The sequence below is a fragment of the Nerophis lumbriciformis genome, linkage group LG19 (genome assembly GCF_033978685.3).
Source record: "Nerophis lumbriciformis linkage group LG19, RoL_Nlum_v2.1, whole genome shotgun sequence".
Classification (NCBI taxonomy): Eukaryota; Metazoa; Chordata; class Actinopteri; order Syngnathiformes; family Syngnathidae; genus Nerophis; species Nerophis lumbriciformis.
This window is the reverse complement of record NC_084566.2, coordinates 25,447,104-25,466,148: the sequence shown is the minus strand read 5'-3', so window position 1 is coordinate 25,466,148 and position 19,045 is coordinate 25,447,104. Positions and strand designations below refer to the sequence as shown.

Below are 19,045 nucleotides of genomic sequence, written 5' to 3'. Positions count from 1 at the left end.
TCGTTTTTGTAAAAACACGAGCAGGTCACGAAGACAACGTCACACGTCTTCACCTTCTTGACACTTTTATTTTGGAAAGGCTGCGCATTTCTTGTGGAGGGGAACGTCTGACTGGCCTCAGCGTCTTCCTTTCATGCAGAGCAAAGCGTATCTTCTCTAATAGCTTATCGAGGACGTCAACATGGCTTCATTGACCTCTTCTAATTCCTCTAGCGTTCTTGTGTGCGACATTCAAATGTCACAAAGCGTAAGGCGCAGTTTTCCCTGCAAAGCAGACCAATAACTTCCTCCGAGGACATCCTGGCAGAAAGAGAAAAATGACGAAGACGTAATCATCAGTAAGGAATGTCCTCCCAGCATGCATCAGTGCTACCTTAAAAGAGTCCTTGTTTGTCATCTAGGTCCTCGTCAGTGTCTGAAAGCACAAGAAGCACACGTGAGCTGTTGTCACACCAACTTGCACTAGGGGGAGCTGACCTGCCACGGACTCGGGCGGCGAGTAGAACTGCCCCTCAGACATGGGACCGGGATACAAGAGAGGCGCTCGCTCACTAGCGTCCAAAAAGGACTGGAACCCTGTGAGGACAGAAGATGAGGTGGCTATGTCGACAGGAGTACATTGTGGTCTTTATACGAGAAGGGAGCGACGGCATCACTCACTGTTGTCATCTTCTGCCTCCTGAGGAAGAACCTTAAAGTCCAGCAGCCATGTTTCTATCCAGGCCAGAACGAAGGAGATGATGGGCAGCAGGTACCCGAAAGCTCCCTGAGACAGCAGCTGACACACAGGAAGATAAACATTTCATTTGGTTCCATTTGAAAGAGCAGCACCCATCCAGACATGTAAGTGATATTATTATGGGCATGGCCATATGCCATAATCCGGGTTTGGTATGTTTATTGTGGGTACAATAAGGGAATAACATTATTTAAATCAAATTTTTTTTAAATGAACAGTGCATTAATATAAAATATGTTCACCATTAAAATTTGCAGCTTTTCCCCCCCTAATAACACATTTATTCTTGAAAAATTAGGAGCTTTTTTTGTAAAATCTTCACTTTTATTTTTCAAAATTGTTTTTGTCCATAATGACTTTTCTCGTAAAACCTCAGTATTTTCTCATAGAAATACAACTTTCTAAACTTTTCATTATTTTTTTTTTCTTCCTGTCCAATCCAATCCAATCCACTTTATTTGTATAGTACATTTCAAAAAACAATAGAAGTTTCACAAAGTGTTGCACAGAAGTTAAGACATACATACTAAAAGAGTCAGTAATATAAAACATTTAACTATAAATGAGTAAATACATAAAATACTTCAGAGAAAATAAAATAGACTAAAATCACAACTCTTATGCTGGTTTGAAAGCCAAAGAGTAAAAAAATGTTTTAAGACGTGATTTAAAAGTCATTAAAGAGGGAGCCGTCCGAATAACAATAGGGATATTGTTCCAAAGTTTTGGAGGCACAGCAGAAAATGCACGATCACCTCTGGATTTTAAACAGGTTTTTGGGACGACAAGAAGAAACTGATCAGCTCACCTAAAACTGTCCCTCACCTAATACTGGTTGGGCAATCTGTAAAATGCAATTACAGGGGCAGCGTAGCTCGGTTGGTAGAGCGGATGTGCCAGCAACCTGAGGGTTCTAGGTTCGATCCCCGCTTCTGCCATCCTAGGCACAGCTGTTGTGTCATTGAGCGAGACACTTCACCCACCTGCTCCCAGTGCCACCCACACTGGGTTAAAAATATAACTTGGATAATAGGTTTCACTATGTAAAGTTCTTTGAGTCACTAGAGAAAAGCGCTATATAAATAGAATTCACTTCACAGTTACCAATACATGTATCGTTACACCCAAATTAATAATGGTGATAATATAAATTGCTAGAATATGCTATTTTTGTTGTTGTCCTGTCCAGTTACTCAGGCAAATCATATTGTCGATGTAGACGCACAAATCTGCTGTACAGATTTACTTTGCAAAAGAGAAGTGTGGGATACTTCTCTTGTTGCCTTATTTCCATTTGACTTTATTAATTGGATTTGTATTATTATTTGGCACAGCAATTTTGACAAACATTGCATGTGAATGCTGAAGAGCTGAACTGAAATGCCAACAAGTAGTAAGTCAACCAGACCGAGTTAAGTAACAAAATATATGACGCCGAGGTGCGTACTGCAAAATTAGCTAATGTTAACATGCCAAATGATATGGCTCTGAGGTGTATACCTGTAGAATTTGCTAAATAAGCTATCATGCTAAGAGTTAACAGGTGTAGACCAGACCTGGGCAAATTAAGGCCCAGGAGTTGAGCTTTTCAATCTGGCCCGCCGGACATTCCCAAATAATTATTTTAGACCTTTTAAGATGGAAACTGTAGCCGCCATTATGATGAGCAGTGATGTTTTCAAATGACCGTAAGTCTTGAACTATACAAAGTATTTCAATGGTTGTAATCTGCGTTGTAATCTTAGGGTACATTAAACATATGTTTCTTATTGCAAGTTTGTCTTTAAATAAAATAGTGATTTTGTCTTTTAGTAGTATGTAAGCAAACAAAGGCTCCTAATTTAGCTACTGATATATGCAGTAACATCCATCCATCCATCCATTTTCTACCGCTTGTCTCTTTCGGGGTCGCGGGGGGTGCTGGAGCCTATCTCAGCTGCATTCGGGCGAAAGGCTAGGAGTACACCTTGGATAATATTGTGTCATTTTCCATTCTATAATTTTGTCAACATTATTAAGTAGAAATGAATTATTAATCTACTTGTTTATTTACTGTTAATATCTGCTTACTTTCTCTTTTAACATGTTCTATCTACACTTCTGTTAAAATGTAATAATTACTTATTCTTCTGTTGTTTGATACTTTACATTAGTTTTGGATAATAACACAAATTTGAGTATCGATCAGATACCAAGTAGTTACAGGATCATACATTGATCATATTCAAAGTCATGTGTCCAGGGACGTATTTCCTACGTTTATAAACATAATATACATTTTTTTTTTTTTTTAAACGAAAGAAGATTTTGTAATGCCAAAAAAAATAATCAACGTAATCATAGTAGTATCGACTAGATACGCTCTTTTACTTGGTATCTTTACAGTGGATGTCAGGTGTAGATCCACCATTGGCGTTTGTTTACATTTTGACGCCGGTGAGCTACGGTGTGTAGTGAAGCATGTTTAGCTATTCCTCGTCCTGCAGGGATGATACTTGTAAGAAACTTACTTTATTTGTCGCCATGGAGGCGAGGATTAGTGATTTAGAAGTAGCTAAAACACTACAGATGGACGTTAGCCGCTAGCTAGCCATGTCTTAAAGCACCTTTTCCTGGGAGTGTTTCAGTGTTATAACTTCACCTTTATCGTTAGTTTTTAAGCCAAAATGCGTTCGTTCTCCCTTTTCTGTCTACACACTGTGTCTGCTTGTAAGTACGCCGTGTGTGTGCGCTGTTGAACATGCTCGTCACATGCAATGACACAACGTGACGATGACGGAGGGGCGGGGGCCAGAACTTTTTAAAGGCGGTATTGTACCGAATACGATTGATTAGTTTCGCGGTACTATACTAGTACCGGTATACCGTACAACCCTACTTAGAACAAAAGGACCTGGGAGGACTCTGCCCTCCTAAAAGGGAGAATCCTAACACAAGTGACTAACATTAGCAAAGAGCATTTTGTCTTTGGAAGTGGAACGGTTCGAATCGGTAGAAAAATGTGGAACTAATAACACTTTTTAATAGAGAATAAGTGTTACGGAAATATATAAAAATAGACGGCCCGATTGTCCTGAATAGGTGGAACATTTTGATGGAGAAACGGTTGGAAAATGTGGGAAATTTAAGCATTTATCCGTTCATCTTTTAATAGGGAAAAATCCGGGAAAATGTGGAATTCCTGGTAAGGTGGTAATATTCCAAATGAATCATGAGTGAGTCAGCGTACCTTGGATAAAATGACTTTGACAATCAGGAAGGCGCAGCAGAGCGCGGTGGTGATCTGTCAAGACACAATCAGAAGTCAGCATGTGACTTTTTAACGTAAACAAGTATGTTGTACGTCAATAATGAAGGGAGTGGTCAGCACTGACCGCTATGGCCCACCAGTGACGCAGCCTGCAGACGGCGTAGGCCAGGATGAGCGAGGCGAACCTGAACACGGCCAGCAGCTGTGAGGAGGCAAGCGACAGGAAGTGAGTGTGTCGTGGTCACCTGTTCTCGTTAAGACGGTCTTACAAAAATGTCAAAGAAGGAGGCGTGGTAGTCATAATGGAGGACTTCTTGATCCAACTGCTTGGGAATGCCGCCGTTCACCTGGTGCATAAGAGCAGTTGTCATTAAAAACCAACCCGAGCGCGATGTTTAAACTCCATTTTGTTTTCTCACGTTAAGCTCGATGATCCACAGCAAGGTGATGAACAGAAGGTCAAAGGTGACGAAAAGGCAGAAGGTCCTCCTGACGTCTGAGATGCACTTCTTCTCCGCCGCCTCATACGAGTCCACGCGCGCTGACATGGACGTGGAGTTGACCACCACGCGGACCCCCTGCCTGGAGTCGGCGCTGCTGCTGCATCGGCTCTCCATCTTTTGACCACGCCCCTTCTGGCAGTGTCGGCCCCGCCCGCTGGTGTTTTGTGAGGAAGTGGCTCAACGTGCTCTTTTTTGGGTGAGCTGAATGTGACCCGGCGCCATCTGTAGGCTGCAGGAGAAACACACGCTAACGTGTCATGACAAAAGAGCATAGCACTTACTTCCCATACAATCACACCATGTGATTTCGCAATGCTTTGTGGGGCCCCGGTAGCCATTTTTGTTGGCCAAAGCTAATGTGAAAGAGAGCAACAAACTGGAGGAAGTAAGTCACATAATATTTTTTTTTTTAAATTCCAACGCTTTAAATTCTTCAACAGCTTCGGACCTATTCGTACATATAAAGTTGGCATATATTTGTAATTTGTTTTGTGTGTTTTATACTCATTTTGTAAAAAAAAAAAAACATGAACATTTTTTATGATGGGAAAAACAAAATATGCGTAATTTCCAAAAACAAGTTGCAAAGTGGAATAGTTTAGATGAGCCTCAAATAGGTCAATATTTCATAACAACACTGATTTTGGTGCATTAATTTTTGAACAAAGAGTTTTTTCTAAAAATCTACTATCCTTCCTTAGCCGATAAACAGACATGCTCAAAAGTGTCATAAATAAGTCTCATATGTCGCCAGTGAGGAAGAACCATGGCGGGAGGAACAAACTGTGGTGTGGACCAAACCTATCTATCTATCTATCTATATATATATATATATATATATATACATACACACACACACACACAAAACCAGCACGTTGTGTAATTCGTAAATAAAAACAGAATACAATGATTTGCAAATCCTTTTCAACTTATATTCAGTTGAATAGACTGCAAAGACAAGATATTTAATGTTCGAACTGAGAAACTTAATTTTTTTTTGCATATAATCATTAACTTAGAATTTAGCAGCAACACTTTGCAAAAAAGTTGGCACAGGGGAATTTTTACCACTGTGTTACATGGCCTTTCCTTTTAACAACACTCAGTAAATGTTTGGGAACTGAGGAGACCAATTTTTGAAGCTTTTCAGGTGGAATTATTTCCCATTCTTGCTTGATGTACAGCTCAAGTTGTTCAACAGTCCGGGGTCTCTGTTGTGGTGTTTTAGGCTTCATAATGCGCCACACATTTTCAATGGGAGACAGGTCTGGACTACAGGCAGGCCAGTCTAGTACCCGCACTCTTTTACCACGAAGCCACGCTGTTATAACACGTGCAGAATGTGGCTTGGCATTGTCTTGCTGAAATAAGCAGGAGCGTCCATGATAACGTTGTTTGGATGGGAACATATGTTGCTCCAAAACCTGTATGTACCTTTCAGCATTAATGGTGCCTTGCTTTTCTACCTTTTCTTTTTTTAGGAACTCAAAGCGCTTTGACACTATTTCCCCATTCACACACACACATTCACACACTGATGGCGGGAGCTGCCATGCAAGGCACTAACCACGACCCATCAGGAGCAAGGGTGAAGTGTCTTGCTCAAGGACACAACAGACGTGATGAGGTTGGTAGAAGGTGGGGATCGAACCAAGAACCCTCAGGTTGCTGGCACGGCCACTCTCTCAACTTCGCCACGCCGTCCCCAGATGTGTAAGTTACCCATGCCTTCGACGCTAAAACACCATCACAAATGCTGGCTTTTGAACTTTGCGCCTATACCAGTCCGGATGGTTCTTTTCCTCCACGGTTTCCAAAAACAATTTGAAATGTGGACTCGTCAGACCACAGAACACTTTTCCACTTTGCATCAGTCCATCTTAGATGAGCTCGGGCCCAGCGAAGCCGGCTGCGTTTCTGGGTGTTGATAAATGGCTTTCGCTTTGCATAGTAGAGTTTTAACTTGCACTTACAGATGTAGCGACGAACTGTAGTTACTGACAGTGGTTTTCTGAAGTGTTCCTGAGCCCATGTGGTGATATCCTTTACACACTGATGTCCGTTTTTGATGCAGTACCACCTGAGGGATCGAAGGTCACGGGCATTCAGTGTTGGTTTTTCGGCCTTGCTGCTTACGTGCAGTGATTTCTCCAGATTCTCTTAACCTTTAGATGATAGTTAGCTGATAGTTAAGTTAAAGTTAAAGTACCAATGATTGTCACACACACACACTAGGTGTGGTGAAATTTGTCCTCTGCATTTGACCCATCCCCTTGTTCACCCCCTGGGAGGTGAGGGGAGCAGTGGGCAGCAGCGGTGCCGCGCCCGGGAATCATTTTTGGTGATTTAACCCCCAATTCCAACCCTTGATGCTGAGTGCTAAGCACTCAGATGATAGCTTAGTTCCTTGGCTTTGTTTTCACTGCTGGAAATGAGAAAAATCTCACAAAATCCTTATTTTCCCCTGAAGCGATCATGACAAAGATTGCGGCAGTTAACAATGCTGCACGTTTGCACCATCTTTGGAGCTTACTAAAAAAAAAAAAACTTTAGCACAGATTCTTGCATTCATTCAGCCATGTAAATACGCTATTATGAGGACCAGCACCACGCACAATTCATTGCCTTTACTACGTCACACTTTCAAGCCCTATTGCTTGGAACCGGGACACAACAGGGGCAAGTAATCCGACAAGTAATTTCTTCCCGGAAGTAAAAACTAGTGGTGGTCAACCAAGCTAAGATGGCTGTTGTACAGCAAGCAGCCTGCGGACTGAGTACACAAGAGGTCTACATAATCCTGCAAAAAGCAGATATGAGCAAAAAATCCAACTATGCAATTAAATAGCTCCCTATAATTTATCCAAAAAAAAAAGGATTTGTTGAGTAAAAGAGGATTATTCGTCGGTGGAGTTCCCAAACATATCGAACTATATTGTTTTTCTGGCATCATTCTACACGACAAAACAGATGAAAACTTGGAAAAGCATGGAGGTCTACAACTTTTGTGTGTGTGGCTGGGTCAAGGACATTGTTATCAAGACTCTTCCGGATAAACGTGCATCGTTTTTGCTCGGGTAAGGTTGCATTTCATGATTTAACTTCACGTTTACTGCCATGATTGTTGCCAGCCCTTGCTGTTGCAGGCGCCGTTTACGAGAATGTGCGTTTCCCCCGTCTTTATCAAAATATAACTATAGGTGTCAACATTGTGTATGTGCTGAAGGCTTCATTTATGATTGCTGCCTTTGGCAAAAGCTTAACTCTTTTAGGTTCTTTTATTTAGACTTGCCGAGTTGGTGCTTTACGGAACACTTGTAGCAAAAATCTGCCTTAGGAACTACAAATATTATCAAGATAATACTTAAATGGGAAACACTAAATGTTAAAAGCAGGGCTCGAATTTAACCACGGCAAATGCCGCGACCACCCTCTCATTTGCCGTAATGCCCTAAAAAATTGACCATCTTTCGCGGTAACAACTTGCCGTGTCCGCCCTTGACTTTTTACTTGTTAATGGACAAGACATCTATTTGTGCAAAGCATAATGATAATTTGCACAAAAAAAATCCCAGATCTGTCAGTTGTTACTGCGCTTCAGGCAACACCAGCCAGGCCCATGCTCACTAATGTTGTTTGACTTCTTAATCATAGCGAACTATTAGCATTAACATTGCTACAGGAGGTACCCCGCGAAATATACTTAGTCAAACTAAGGGTGGCCGTATAAACAACGCCAACACTGTCATAAGCCTGTGCCATAAAGTGGGACCACACTAAACAACAATGCCAATTAAATTTCGGGAGAATATTTGCACCGCAACACAACATAAACACAACAGAACACATTCCCAGAATTCCTTGCAGCACCAACTCTTCCGGGACACTACAGTCATTTTCCCTCGCTTCCTGCCGTGAGTTTAGATGGAGACAGGTGTGGACAATATTGGAGACACTTGTCCCCACACTAAAACTATACAGCGAAGGAGAAAAACTATACAATGTTGCTTTCATTTTGTCAATACAGCGTCCATTAGCTGCTGTGACAGAGTTAATGAGGTGAGGAAACACTGTCACTCCTGTTTTTTGTTGTTGTTGGCCAAACTGTTGTACTGAACCACAATGGGGCGTTAGAGAAGAACACATCTTGTTTATTAGACTTTATCTTCATTAGCCAAACTGCTTTGTGTTTTATTTTGATATCAAAAAGTAAACGCCATGTTTTTTTTTACATTACTTGTGGGGTTTTTTATGTCACAAAGGGTATTACGTTAAAAAACATTTGACACATCATTTTGTTAATGTTTTATTGTGTATAGTTAATTCCTATACGACATATTTCTGCTCAAACTCTTAATGGATATGTCCCGATACATCATCTAAATGTACATACCTTTAAAAAAATAAAAATACTTGAATATGATTGATTGAGACTTTTATTAGTAGATTGCACAGTACAGTACATATTTCGTACAATTGACCACTAAATGGTAACACCCGAATAAGTTTTCCAACTTGTTGAAGTCGGGGTCCACGTTAATCAATCATTTCCCTCTATTAAATGGTAAAAATAGAGATAAAGGCATCATGAAATTACAAAAAGCTGAGAAGTTTATATTAATAATGAATTTAAAAAAAAACCTGTATATGTATGCATGCATGCTTTGGAGCCCCTGCCTGGAAAGAAGAAAATGTTTGCCTCGGTGCCCTAAAATATGAGACCTCCTTTAAGGCCTTGACCTTAAAAAATTAAAATTTGAGGCCTGTAAAAGTAGATCAAAGAAACCTTTAACAGAGTGGTCACTTCTTTGGCTCTGCTCCCTTGGACTGGAATGTGTGGTACTTTTGTTGTCTTGTTTCATCAAATCCTGCACTCTTCCGCCCTTCTTGATTACCTCTCGAGGAACTCATTCTGGAATCGGTTGCCATCTCACATTAATCTCTCACAAAGTAAATTGTCATTCAAGACAGATTTGAAGATACATCTATTGCAGCTGCCCACATGACGTGAATTTTGAATACTGGGTTTAACTAGCTTTTTTTTTATCTTATGTTGTATTTTTCCTTTGTATATTTGGTAATGTATGAATTATTTGTATTTTTATTTTGTATGCTCCTATATGGACCCCAGGAAGACTAGCAGTCGCCTTGGCGTCAGCTATCCATCCATCCATTTCTACCGCTTATATTTCACTTCGGGGTCGCTGGAGCCTATCTCATCTACAATCGGGCGGAAGGCAGCGTACACCCTGGACATGTCGCCATCTCATCGCAGGGCCAACACAGATAGACAGACAACATTCACACTCACATTCACACACTAGGGCCAATTTAGTGTTGCCAATCAACCTATCCCCAGGTGCATGTCTTTGGAGGTGGGAGGAAACCGGAGTACCCGGAGGGAACCCACGCAGTCACGGGGAGAACATGCAAACTCCACACAGAAAATGGGGATCAATTCAATAAACAATAAAATCTGAAAACACGTTTATCCTTTTTGCGATTTAATCGGTCCGTACAGCAGAAAACAACGCAAGCATAGGGCATTTATCTACAAGAAAGGCTAAATGGCGCCTCTTACCCGTTTGACCACCACGCGTGTTCAATGAGCCCGACGTGAGCCAGGAGTGACGTCATTTTGAATCCAAGCAATAGAGGGAGCGCTTGCTAGCTTAATATGATATGTTGTGATCTTTTAATCAGCCATTTGTCCGAATGTCATGTCTCTTTGTCATAATAATTTGTCATATATCATTTCAGAAAAGTCAGTTTAGTGTTTTTCATTTCTCAGCTATCATTTGTGAGGTAAGGAGAAGAGCTTCTTATAAGACAACTTAACATTAAATATTTTTCAAAGGTTTCTCATTAATGCGCGCTCATTATGTCAATACAACCATATTCTTATCATCATGTCCTTATCTTCATGAGTTTATCTTCAAGATCACAGGTGCACATTGAGGATGTTAGCTGGGTTTCCGTGGGCCGAAACGAAACTGAACAAACTCAAAAGATTCCATCGTCACGGTTTGACAGCAAACTAGAAGCTATAAATACGTTCAAATATCATATTTACCTTTTATAAGACGCTCGGCATTGCTGCCACATACAACATGTCTTGATTGTGAAATAAATCCAGAGCAGGTTCAGCTCAATTTGAGCCCAAACGCAGCAAGCAGACACAAGAATCATTTGTTTCCGCCCTGGCTCGTGGATCGGAAGTGGGCACCGCGGTGTGTTCTGGGATTTGAAGTTTTAATCGGAAACGAATGATTCTCGCGTCTGCTTGCTGCGTTTGGGCTCAAATTGAGCTGAATGCCGAGGATTTATCTCACAAACAAGAAATAATACGTTTTATGTGGCAGCAGTGAGCGTCTTATAAAAGGTAAAGGTGGCATTTGTACGTGTTTGTAACTTAGCTCGCTGTCAAACTCAAGGCTTTTCCCCACCCACATTTTTTCAGTAACACATTTAACAATGAAAGTAACAATATCCATGTATTTAATGCATTAACAAGAAATGTTAATACACACACATAAGAAATAAAACAAAAATAAATAACAAATACGTGCGAGGGACACAAACAAATAAAAAGCAAATAAAAGTATCTAGCTAGCTACACATTATTACATTTTTCTTTGGGTTATACTGTTTAGCGCTTTTCTACCTTCAAGGTGCTCAAAGCGCTTTGACACTATTTCCACATTCACCCATTCACACACACTGTTGGCGGGAGCTGCCATGCAAGGCGCTAACCACGACCCATATTGTAAATAATTCAATGTATATACTCTGATGATTAACTTGTGTGATTACTGTATTATGCTGATAGTATATATTTATACCATGAATTGATTAACGTGGACCCCGACTTAAACAAGTTGAAAAACTTATTCGGGTGTTACCATTTAGTGGTCATTGTACGTAATATGTACTGTACTTTGCAATCTACTAATAAAAGTCTCAATCAATCAATCAATCAGGAGCAAGGGTGAAGTGTCTTGCTCAAGGACACAACGGACGTGACGAAGTTCGTAGAAGGTTCGGATCGAACCACGAACCCAGGTTGCTGACACGGCCACGCTTTGATGGTAATCGTTTTTATAATTTATTTCAGAACATGGGAGGTTACCATGACCTTTTTGTTTTCCTGTGTTATTATTAGTGAGTTATTTATTTGTTTTTCCATTCAGAAAAATCCAAAATAAATATTTGGTTTGCATGACATTGCTCTGGATTTATGAATATGAACATTTCCAAGAAGACATAACAATTTGACTCCATTCTCCAAATCTTGATTGAATTTACAATGTAAAAACAGAACAATTTCTTCTTCGAAATCAAAAAGTGTATTACAAATAAAACGGTTAAGGGACTCTTTTTGAACATGACAAAAAAATAATTGTAGAGAAACATCCTGGATGAATTTGGACAGATATCAAATCAATCGTTTATTAATATGGCACTTTTCATACACAGGCAAGGGGCAAATACAAAGTGCTGCGCAAAAAAAACTAAAAGAAAAGTTTTGTATATTTGATTATTGTGTGATGGGTGATGAGCCAAGGAGACGCCAAGAGGAATCGTCGAACAAAAACCTTTATTTTCTTTCAGCGAGCCTCAGACTAGAGCTGCAGCTGTAGGAGAAAAAATGTGCCAAATCTCTTCATTCTGCTGTCCTGTTGGAACACTGTGTTTAAATACAACTTCTTGTAGACCCCCCCTCTCCTTGTGGGTCAAATCTTGATGCCGGACAGCCTGTACACCACTCAGTTTATTTACTTGACTAGTCAACCTATCTCCTGTGATCGATTAGGGTCCGGTGACATCCGACCACTATCCTCTGTCCCTATGTGTGGACCTTCTACCAGATGTTGCTAATGTCTTTAATCTTCCTCCTAAACCCGACACCTACGTTCTTGTGGGTTCTCACTTTCCTGGGAACTCTCTGCAGAGTCGCGGATGGACACGTGCACTTTGACCTTAGTCAAACTTACTTCCAATCATATCAGAAAATCATACATTATATATTTAACCACAAAAGAAAACACGCATGCATGCATGTATCGTCTGCTAGTTGGTTAGTTAATACTGTAGTACATATTGATGAACACACAAGTGTAAATATGCAAGATTGTAGCCACTGGCTAATTTCCATCTTTTGTTCCTGCGGCACAGGACAGCACCAAACAACAGGACAACAAGGCCATATGCAACAATAAAACAATAATAATAGAAAGTACAGTGGGGCTAGTAATGACCGAAAGGACAAGGTCGCGAATGCAAGCAGCAGAAATTAGGATGTCTCTGCAGGATGTTTGGGATCACCCTCAGAGATAGGGTGAAGAGCTCGGTCATCCGGGAGAGACTCAGAGTAGAGTCACTCCTCCTTCACGTTGAGAGGAGCCAGCTTAGATGGTGTGGAAAATGCATATATGTTTAAAAGTTCTTGCTTTAAACATGAGAATGAATAAAGAAAGAAATCTTAAACATATATGCAATTGTTGCGTCTGACCAGTCTTCCCTCCCAGGGAATTAAAGTCACTGGTCAATCCCAAATTCTTTCAGATGACATATATGCAGAGTAAGAAGGACCATCAAGACAGAATAGGAATATTAACAATTTTACTGAAGCTTCAGGAGACCAGCCCACATCAATACATTCATATCAGCTTCTCGAATTGGTCTAACATTGAAAAGAAAAAGACAACTTCTTGCATCCGAAGAAAGCCCCCACCTGTCCGGAAAAGAATACAGCCTCATTGTTCTACTACAGATAAGATATAAGGGAGTACTCCAACTCCTACAGTGCAAGACTTCAAGGTAACACACAAAGTTTATTTGCGGACATAAAATGAAAAAATAGATTACAAATGGAAAAACACTAGCTGATTTAAACTTGACTATGAATAAAGAAATAACTCTTAAACATATATGCATTCTCCACAATGGCTCGGGCATCTACTACGGATGCCTCCTGGACGCTTCCCTGTTGAGGTGTTTTGGGCATGTCCAGCCGGGAGGAGGCCCTGGGGCAGACCTAGGACACGTTGGAGGCACTATGTCTCACAGCTGGCTTGGGAATGCCTCGGTGTCCCCTCTGTGGAAGTCTGGGCATCTGTGCTTAGACTGCTGCCCCCGCGACCTGAACTCGGATAAGCGGCGGAGTGGGACTAAAAAAATTAAACAATAAATCAAATTACTAAAGACAGACCAACAATTAACTGACTATAGAAAGTTAAATTTAAGTGTAAGAGTGCTTAAGCGCTAAAGTGCTCAAGTGCTTGAGTGTTAAGATATACTAGAAGATAATTGCACATTGCCCATTACAAAGGGCTAATTCACAAGTCTGTAAAGTGCTGGTGTAAATTTCACATTGCCTTATTGCACTTATTTTGCACAAACAGATGTGTTTGTGTGCAGGTTGTATTGCGCAGGTTAGCATACAGTTATGATTATGTACGCACTATTTCCCAACATTTGCATACATAAAGTGTATGTAAGCAGAATGGTTAAACACCAGCAACATCCCCCACAAAAAACAACCCATACATTAAAAATACATTTATCAATTACGTCAATTACATGTGATAATACAACACATCCAGTGGATTTCAAGATTCATTAAAGAGTGCAGTTTTGATTTTCAAGTAACCACAGTTTTAGTTGCATATAAATACATTCACAGTACACGTTATTGTTTAATAAAGAGCAATTTCTTTTCCATTATCCTGAATTACTTTTTCTGCCCCCTATGCTTACATGTAATAATAATAAGTAAATCCCAGCGTGCTCAGTTAGAGGCGCTGTTGCCATCCCACAGGAATAAATAACAGGAAGTAAGGAGTCTGAAATCAACCACAGGTCTCTCTTGACAGTCTGGACATGTCCTTCTAAAACGGGGGTGTCAAACTCATTTTAGATCGGGGGCCACGTGGAGAAAAATCTACTCCCAGGTGGGCCGGACTGGTAAACTCACGGCACGATAACTTAAAAATAAAGACAACTTCAGATTGTTTTCTTTGTTTAAAAACAGAACAAGCACATTCTGAAAATGTACACATCATAATGTTGTTGTTGTTTTTTACACTTACATGTTGCGGTTAATAGTATTGTATCTTTATTTGTCGTTATTTATACTTTCTGAATAAATTATAGGATAATGTTCATCAGTCAACTCATTGGTGTTAATTTTTAATCTATCAAGATAAAAAAAACAATATCAAAATCAAATTACAGTATGTTATTTATGTAGTTTGCTCATTTTCCTCGACTGGTGCACTAACATAATGTGGTTATATTTATTTTTTTACATATGTAGCATAATCTACAAAGATACAAATAATTGCTATTGCAACATTTAGTGGACACATTTAAAACAGCTGTTTTTTTCATTCAAAAATTTCGGCAAATTTTTATACTTGGCAAACTCATCCCACAGGCCGGATAAAACTTGTTCGGGGGCCTGATCTGGCCTGTGGACCGTACGTTTGACACCCCTGTTGTAAAACCAAGTAAATGCATTATTTGAGTCAGGATTAATAATCCTAAAAGGGTCTCGCAGAGATAATTTACCACAGAAATGATTAATTATCGGGTTGATAATAAATTTGTCAATTCTTTGTGGAAATCTGTCAAGAGTTTTGGGGCTTCATTAATATTTCCTCTAAAAATAAAATACGCTGTTGTATATTGACTGTTCATTTGTAGTATATTTTTGGCTTCGTTATCAAAAAGCTCGACATTTGCAGCTGCAACGTTGCATCTATAGATGTTACAAAAAAATAAATATTTTGTTTGCACTACCGTTATGATCCACCCTCCTTCCAAACTAAATTGTGAGTCAACAAATGTTTCCCTTGAAATTCCTGTCGCACAAAATGGCGACCCCACAAGAGTGATCGGAGCCATGACTAAAAATAAATTAACCTCCACACTGTGGTTTCTAAAAAGATTAATCTTTTTACCTGAATGTGTTTCCTGTAGAAAGTATACATCTTTCTTTTGATATTGACAATACAAAAACAATGCCTTTCTTTCATTTATGTTATGTGTCCCTCACAAATTAAGTGAAAAAAGAGAGAAGACCATATGAAAACAAAAAAAAAGATAGTTAGTAAAATTGTAGTGAAAAGGTAGAAAACTTGCTTCAAAAAGTGCAAAACCACAGTATACTATTTGAGGTATTTTTCGGTTAAAAAATGCAAACATTGCATCAATAACCAGATGCAATAAGTTGTTAAGGTACAATCTTGTTGTTCACATAGGCATTCGGTGTCATGTTCAAACACTGATGACATCTATTAAACAAGACGAAGCAAGGAATTAAACAGAGACAGAATTAAATTTGGCTCAATGAGGAGAAACGCGTACACCTGTACCCTTGTACAGTGTCACCACGCTCTGACGAAAGATTGTAGGCCTCCTCTTTTATTTGGACTTTCCCTGATTACTTGGCAACAGCTGTTTCTAAAGGGATGGGGGTTGTAAACAGCCATCGCCTTTGATTACAAAACAGTTCAAAGAAAAGGTCAAAAAGAGTTCAAAGAAGAGGTCGTAAAACAGTTCAAAGAAGAGGTGCCTGGACCTTAGGCAGGTCGTGCTTTCTCTCCGCTTTGTAGTTCTTGGGTCAAGACAAAATCTTTCTGTGGATTACAATACATCAAAGAAACAGAACACCTTCATTTTGCTTCCCATCCTACACAGTGGAGTTTTACAAGCCTTCTTCTTGGTAGGATCAAAGACAGCTTTTGTCTTCTCGCCGGGAACTCATGGCAACACAAAGTTTTGTGATAACTTAGATACAATTATTATGACATTCGGAACCTGCCGTTGAAAGTCCAAAAGAATAAGCAACAAGTGGTACTAAAATATGAACCATTTGTGATGCTCACAAGGGATGTGAAACATGAAGTACTAAAACAGATTTACTTTTTTGCCTCGGGGCAGACCTAGGACACGTTGGAGGACTATGTCCCACGGCTGGCCTGGGAACGCCTCAGTGTGCCCCTGGTGGAATGAGAGGAGGTGGCCGAGGACAGAGAGTCTGTGCATCTCTGCTTAGACTGCTCGGATAAGCGGTGGAAAAAAAGATGGATGGATTTGAAAAATAATGAATATAAAATATGAACACATGAAATAATAAAATATGAATTATCTTGCTACACATTCAAAAGGAATTAACAAGATTGGAGCCTTTTTTAGATACTTAGAGAACTTCCTCAAATCCTCTTTTTTATGGGTACAATCTTCTGAAGTTTACGGAGTGCAACAGATTCCACAGTGCTTGTATTATGTATAGCGTAGTATATGGATTACATTCTAGACTCTGCCAGCTCATTCCAGTGGCCACTACTTCTCATAGATATAACACTAGAAGTAAACTTTTATTAAGAGGGAAAATCGTCATCTAAAGTGTACAAGCTTCAGTATAGCCTGTAGAGGCCTGGTGATCTGGAATGGGATTGATAGCTCGATAAAAGGATCATATTCTTTAAACATTTTTTAAAAGCTTCTTAAGCAAAATTCATTGCAATGTTATGCTTTGTACATTTAGCACACCCCTTATGGTTGACGAATTCACATTAGTCGCGTAATTTTGGTCTTTACCTCTGTATGTCTGATGAGATTATCGCAGATCTTCAAGATGCAACATTTTAGTCAAATTTGAATAATAGGATATTGAGACTGATTTGGTGGATTTAAAGATTCCTTTTTTATTCATAAATGAAATTGTAAATGAGTATTAGGGGGGTAGATTTGAAATGTATTGTATTGGACTGCATTTTGTATATTATATGATGATGTATATTTTAACTGTGGGTGACTGTTCATAAGCTGTGTGCTTCTAGGGATGACCTCTTTGCAGAACGGACTCTAATATTAACAGAAGAAACCATAATGTAATACAAAATTATGTCTGTCTGTAAATAAATAAATAAATATTAACTTATTTCCATCGATAAAGGCTGCTTTTTCATCTGTTTTTTGGCTTCTTCCACAAGAAGCACATCTTGGCTCCTGTTTCTCTGTCGCGCTGCATCAGGTCTTCCCTGATTTTAATTTTCTTTTGCTTGTGGATTACAGAGTTCTTGGCATCTGCCCACATCCAGTCTCGTACAGAGCGTGACCGGAAATGCTGCCATTTCCCTTGCGTTGCTTTGGACCCAGTCAGTGTGCTATGTCCACTGAACTTTGTAGGAGGTCGGCCAGGTGTAGGGAGATGCTTGAGACCAGGTCAGCTGCTCTTTTCATCATGTTGTTCTGGAATGCCAGATATTTTGAGAGTACTTCTGATTCTGATTCTGACGAAATTGAGCTGTTTGTTTTCCTTTGATTAAGTAGTTATTTCCTTTTCTGCCGTTTCCAACCTTGATTTCATGTTTTTCCCCACGCTGTTCATCTCCTCTATTGAGATTGTCTCGTTGTGTTTTGGTATTGTCATTTAATCCATTCTCCATTCCAACGAGCTTTTGGAGAATTAATTGTGTTTCCCCTATCTTGTTTAAAGCTGCTTATGGGGTCTGGTTGGAGATGTCATCATCGTTCTCTCGGAGAATAACTATTTTCATTGGGTTACTGGCCGGTGACATCAATCTTCTCGCAGGCTCCGAATGAGTTTTAGTATAGTTGAGATCTCAATTACCACTTACCTGGTCGATGTTCACCGGACTCTCCTTTGTTTTTTTTGAGTTGCCTTCACCTTCTTCATTGGCCGTTAGGGCCACTCGCACCTGGTTAGCTAGTAACACTCAATGCTAGCATCAGTTGATACTAACTGCAAAATCCTACCTTCTTAATGCTGACAGTAGTCCTATTCTTAACAGTTCTTTGATGATTATGTCAAAGATGCTTTTTTCACCTTATTTCTTATTATTTAAGTCGGTATACTTGATTCTGCAGAGGAATTACTGCTCCAGTATAAAAGAGTGCAATTATTCTGATGCCATCTTGGCCAGAACTCCTCAAACATGAGGCTGATGTTTGTGAGATTCAAATGTCATTGAATCATTATGCCACTAGTGCAAAATAACAGCGAAAAAAACCACAACAATGTATCAAAAATAAACATAAATGTTGTGTCAAGATAGAATCATTAGAACAAAGTGCATGATTTGTGAATTCTCTAATCTTTTCATAAAAACAGGGCCGGTTTTTGACATGGGCAATAAGGGCAACCACCAAGGGCACGATCTATGTGAGGGCGTGTGCACACAAAAAGAAGATCACAGCCATAGCCAGTTTGCTATACTACTGCCACTCATTTCCTTTAGTGGCCCTATTTATATTGAGAAGGTGGCACATTTGCCCCAAAGTAAGGGTGGAAATTTGCGGGCCTGTCATTCTAATTTCCTCCTTTTCCAAAAGCCGCTTCTGGTGCAGGTCATTAACACTTCCACCCATCTCACCCACGAGCCGGCACATTTCCGCCTCGGTTTTATATAGAACTCGAGGCGGAAAAAGGGGGACGCTACGAGGCGGAAAATCTGAGAACCAAAACAGACCCTCGATTTTCCGCCACATGTTGAAAAAAACTATGACTGAGCTGCTAGAAGG

At 39.9% G+C, this 19,045-nt stretch overlaps 1 protein-coding gene across 1 annotated transcript; it reads right to left on the bottom strand.

The window, feature by feature from the left end:
* Positions 1-48: 48 nt before the first annotated feature.
* stard3nl (STARD3 N-terminal like) lies at positions 49-10,732 on the bottom strand. The gene is made up of 9 exons (XM_061979119.2): positions 10,566-10,732; positions 4,409-4,721; positions 4,259-4,336; positions 4,114-4,191; positions 3,969-4,022; positions 661-778; positions 478-576; positions 374-415; positions 49-300 (listed from the first exon to the last, which is right to left on the bottom strand). Exons 2-8 carry the CDS (start codon positions 4,604-4,606, stop codon positions 375-377), a joined length of 666 nt encoding a protein of 221 aa, XP_061835103.1. The 5' UTR covers positions 4,607-4,721; positions 10,566-10,732; the 3' UTR covers positions 49-300; position 374.
* Positions 10,733-19,045: the final 8,313 nt, after the last annotated feature.

Excerpts from the sequence above, each read along its gene's own strand:
- stard3nl (XM_061979119.2), bottom strand. The coding sequence starts at position 4,606 with ATGGAGAGCCGATGCAGCAGCAGCGCCGACTCCAGGCAGGGGGTCCGC. Across the intron at positions 4,192-4,258 it reads CCTCCTTCTTTGACATTTTT|CTGCTGGCCGTGTTCAGGTT; the intron begins GTAAGACCGTCT and ends GCCTCCTCACAG. Across the intron at positions 4,023-4,113 it reads GTCACTGGTGGGCCATAGCG|ATCACCACCGCGCTCTGCTG; the intron begins GTCAGTGCTGAC and ends GTGTCTTGACAG.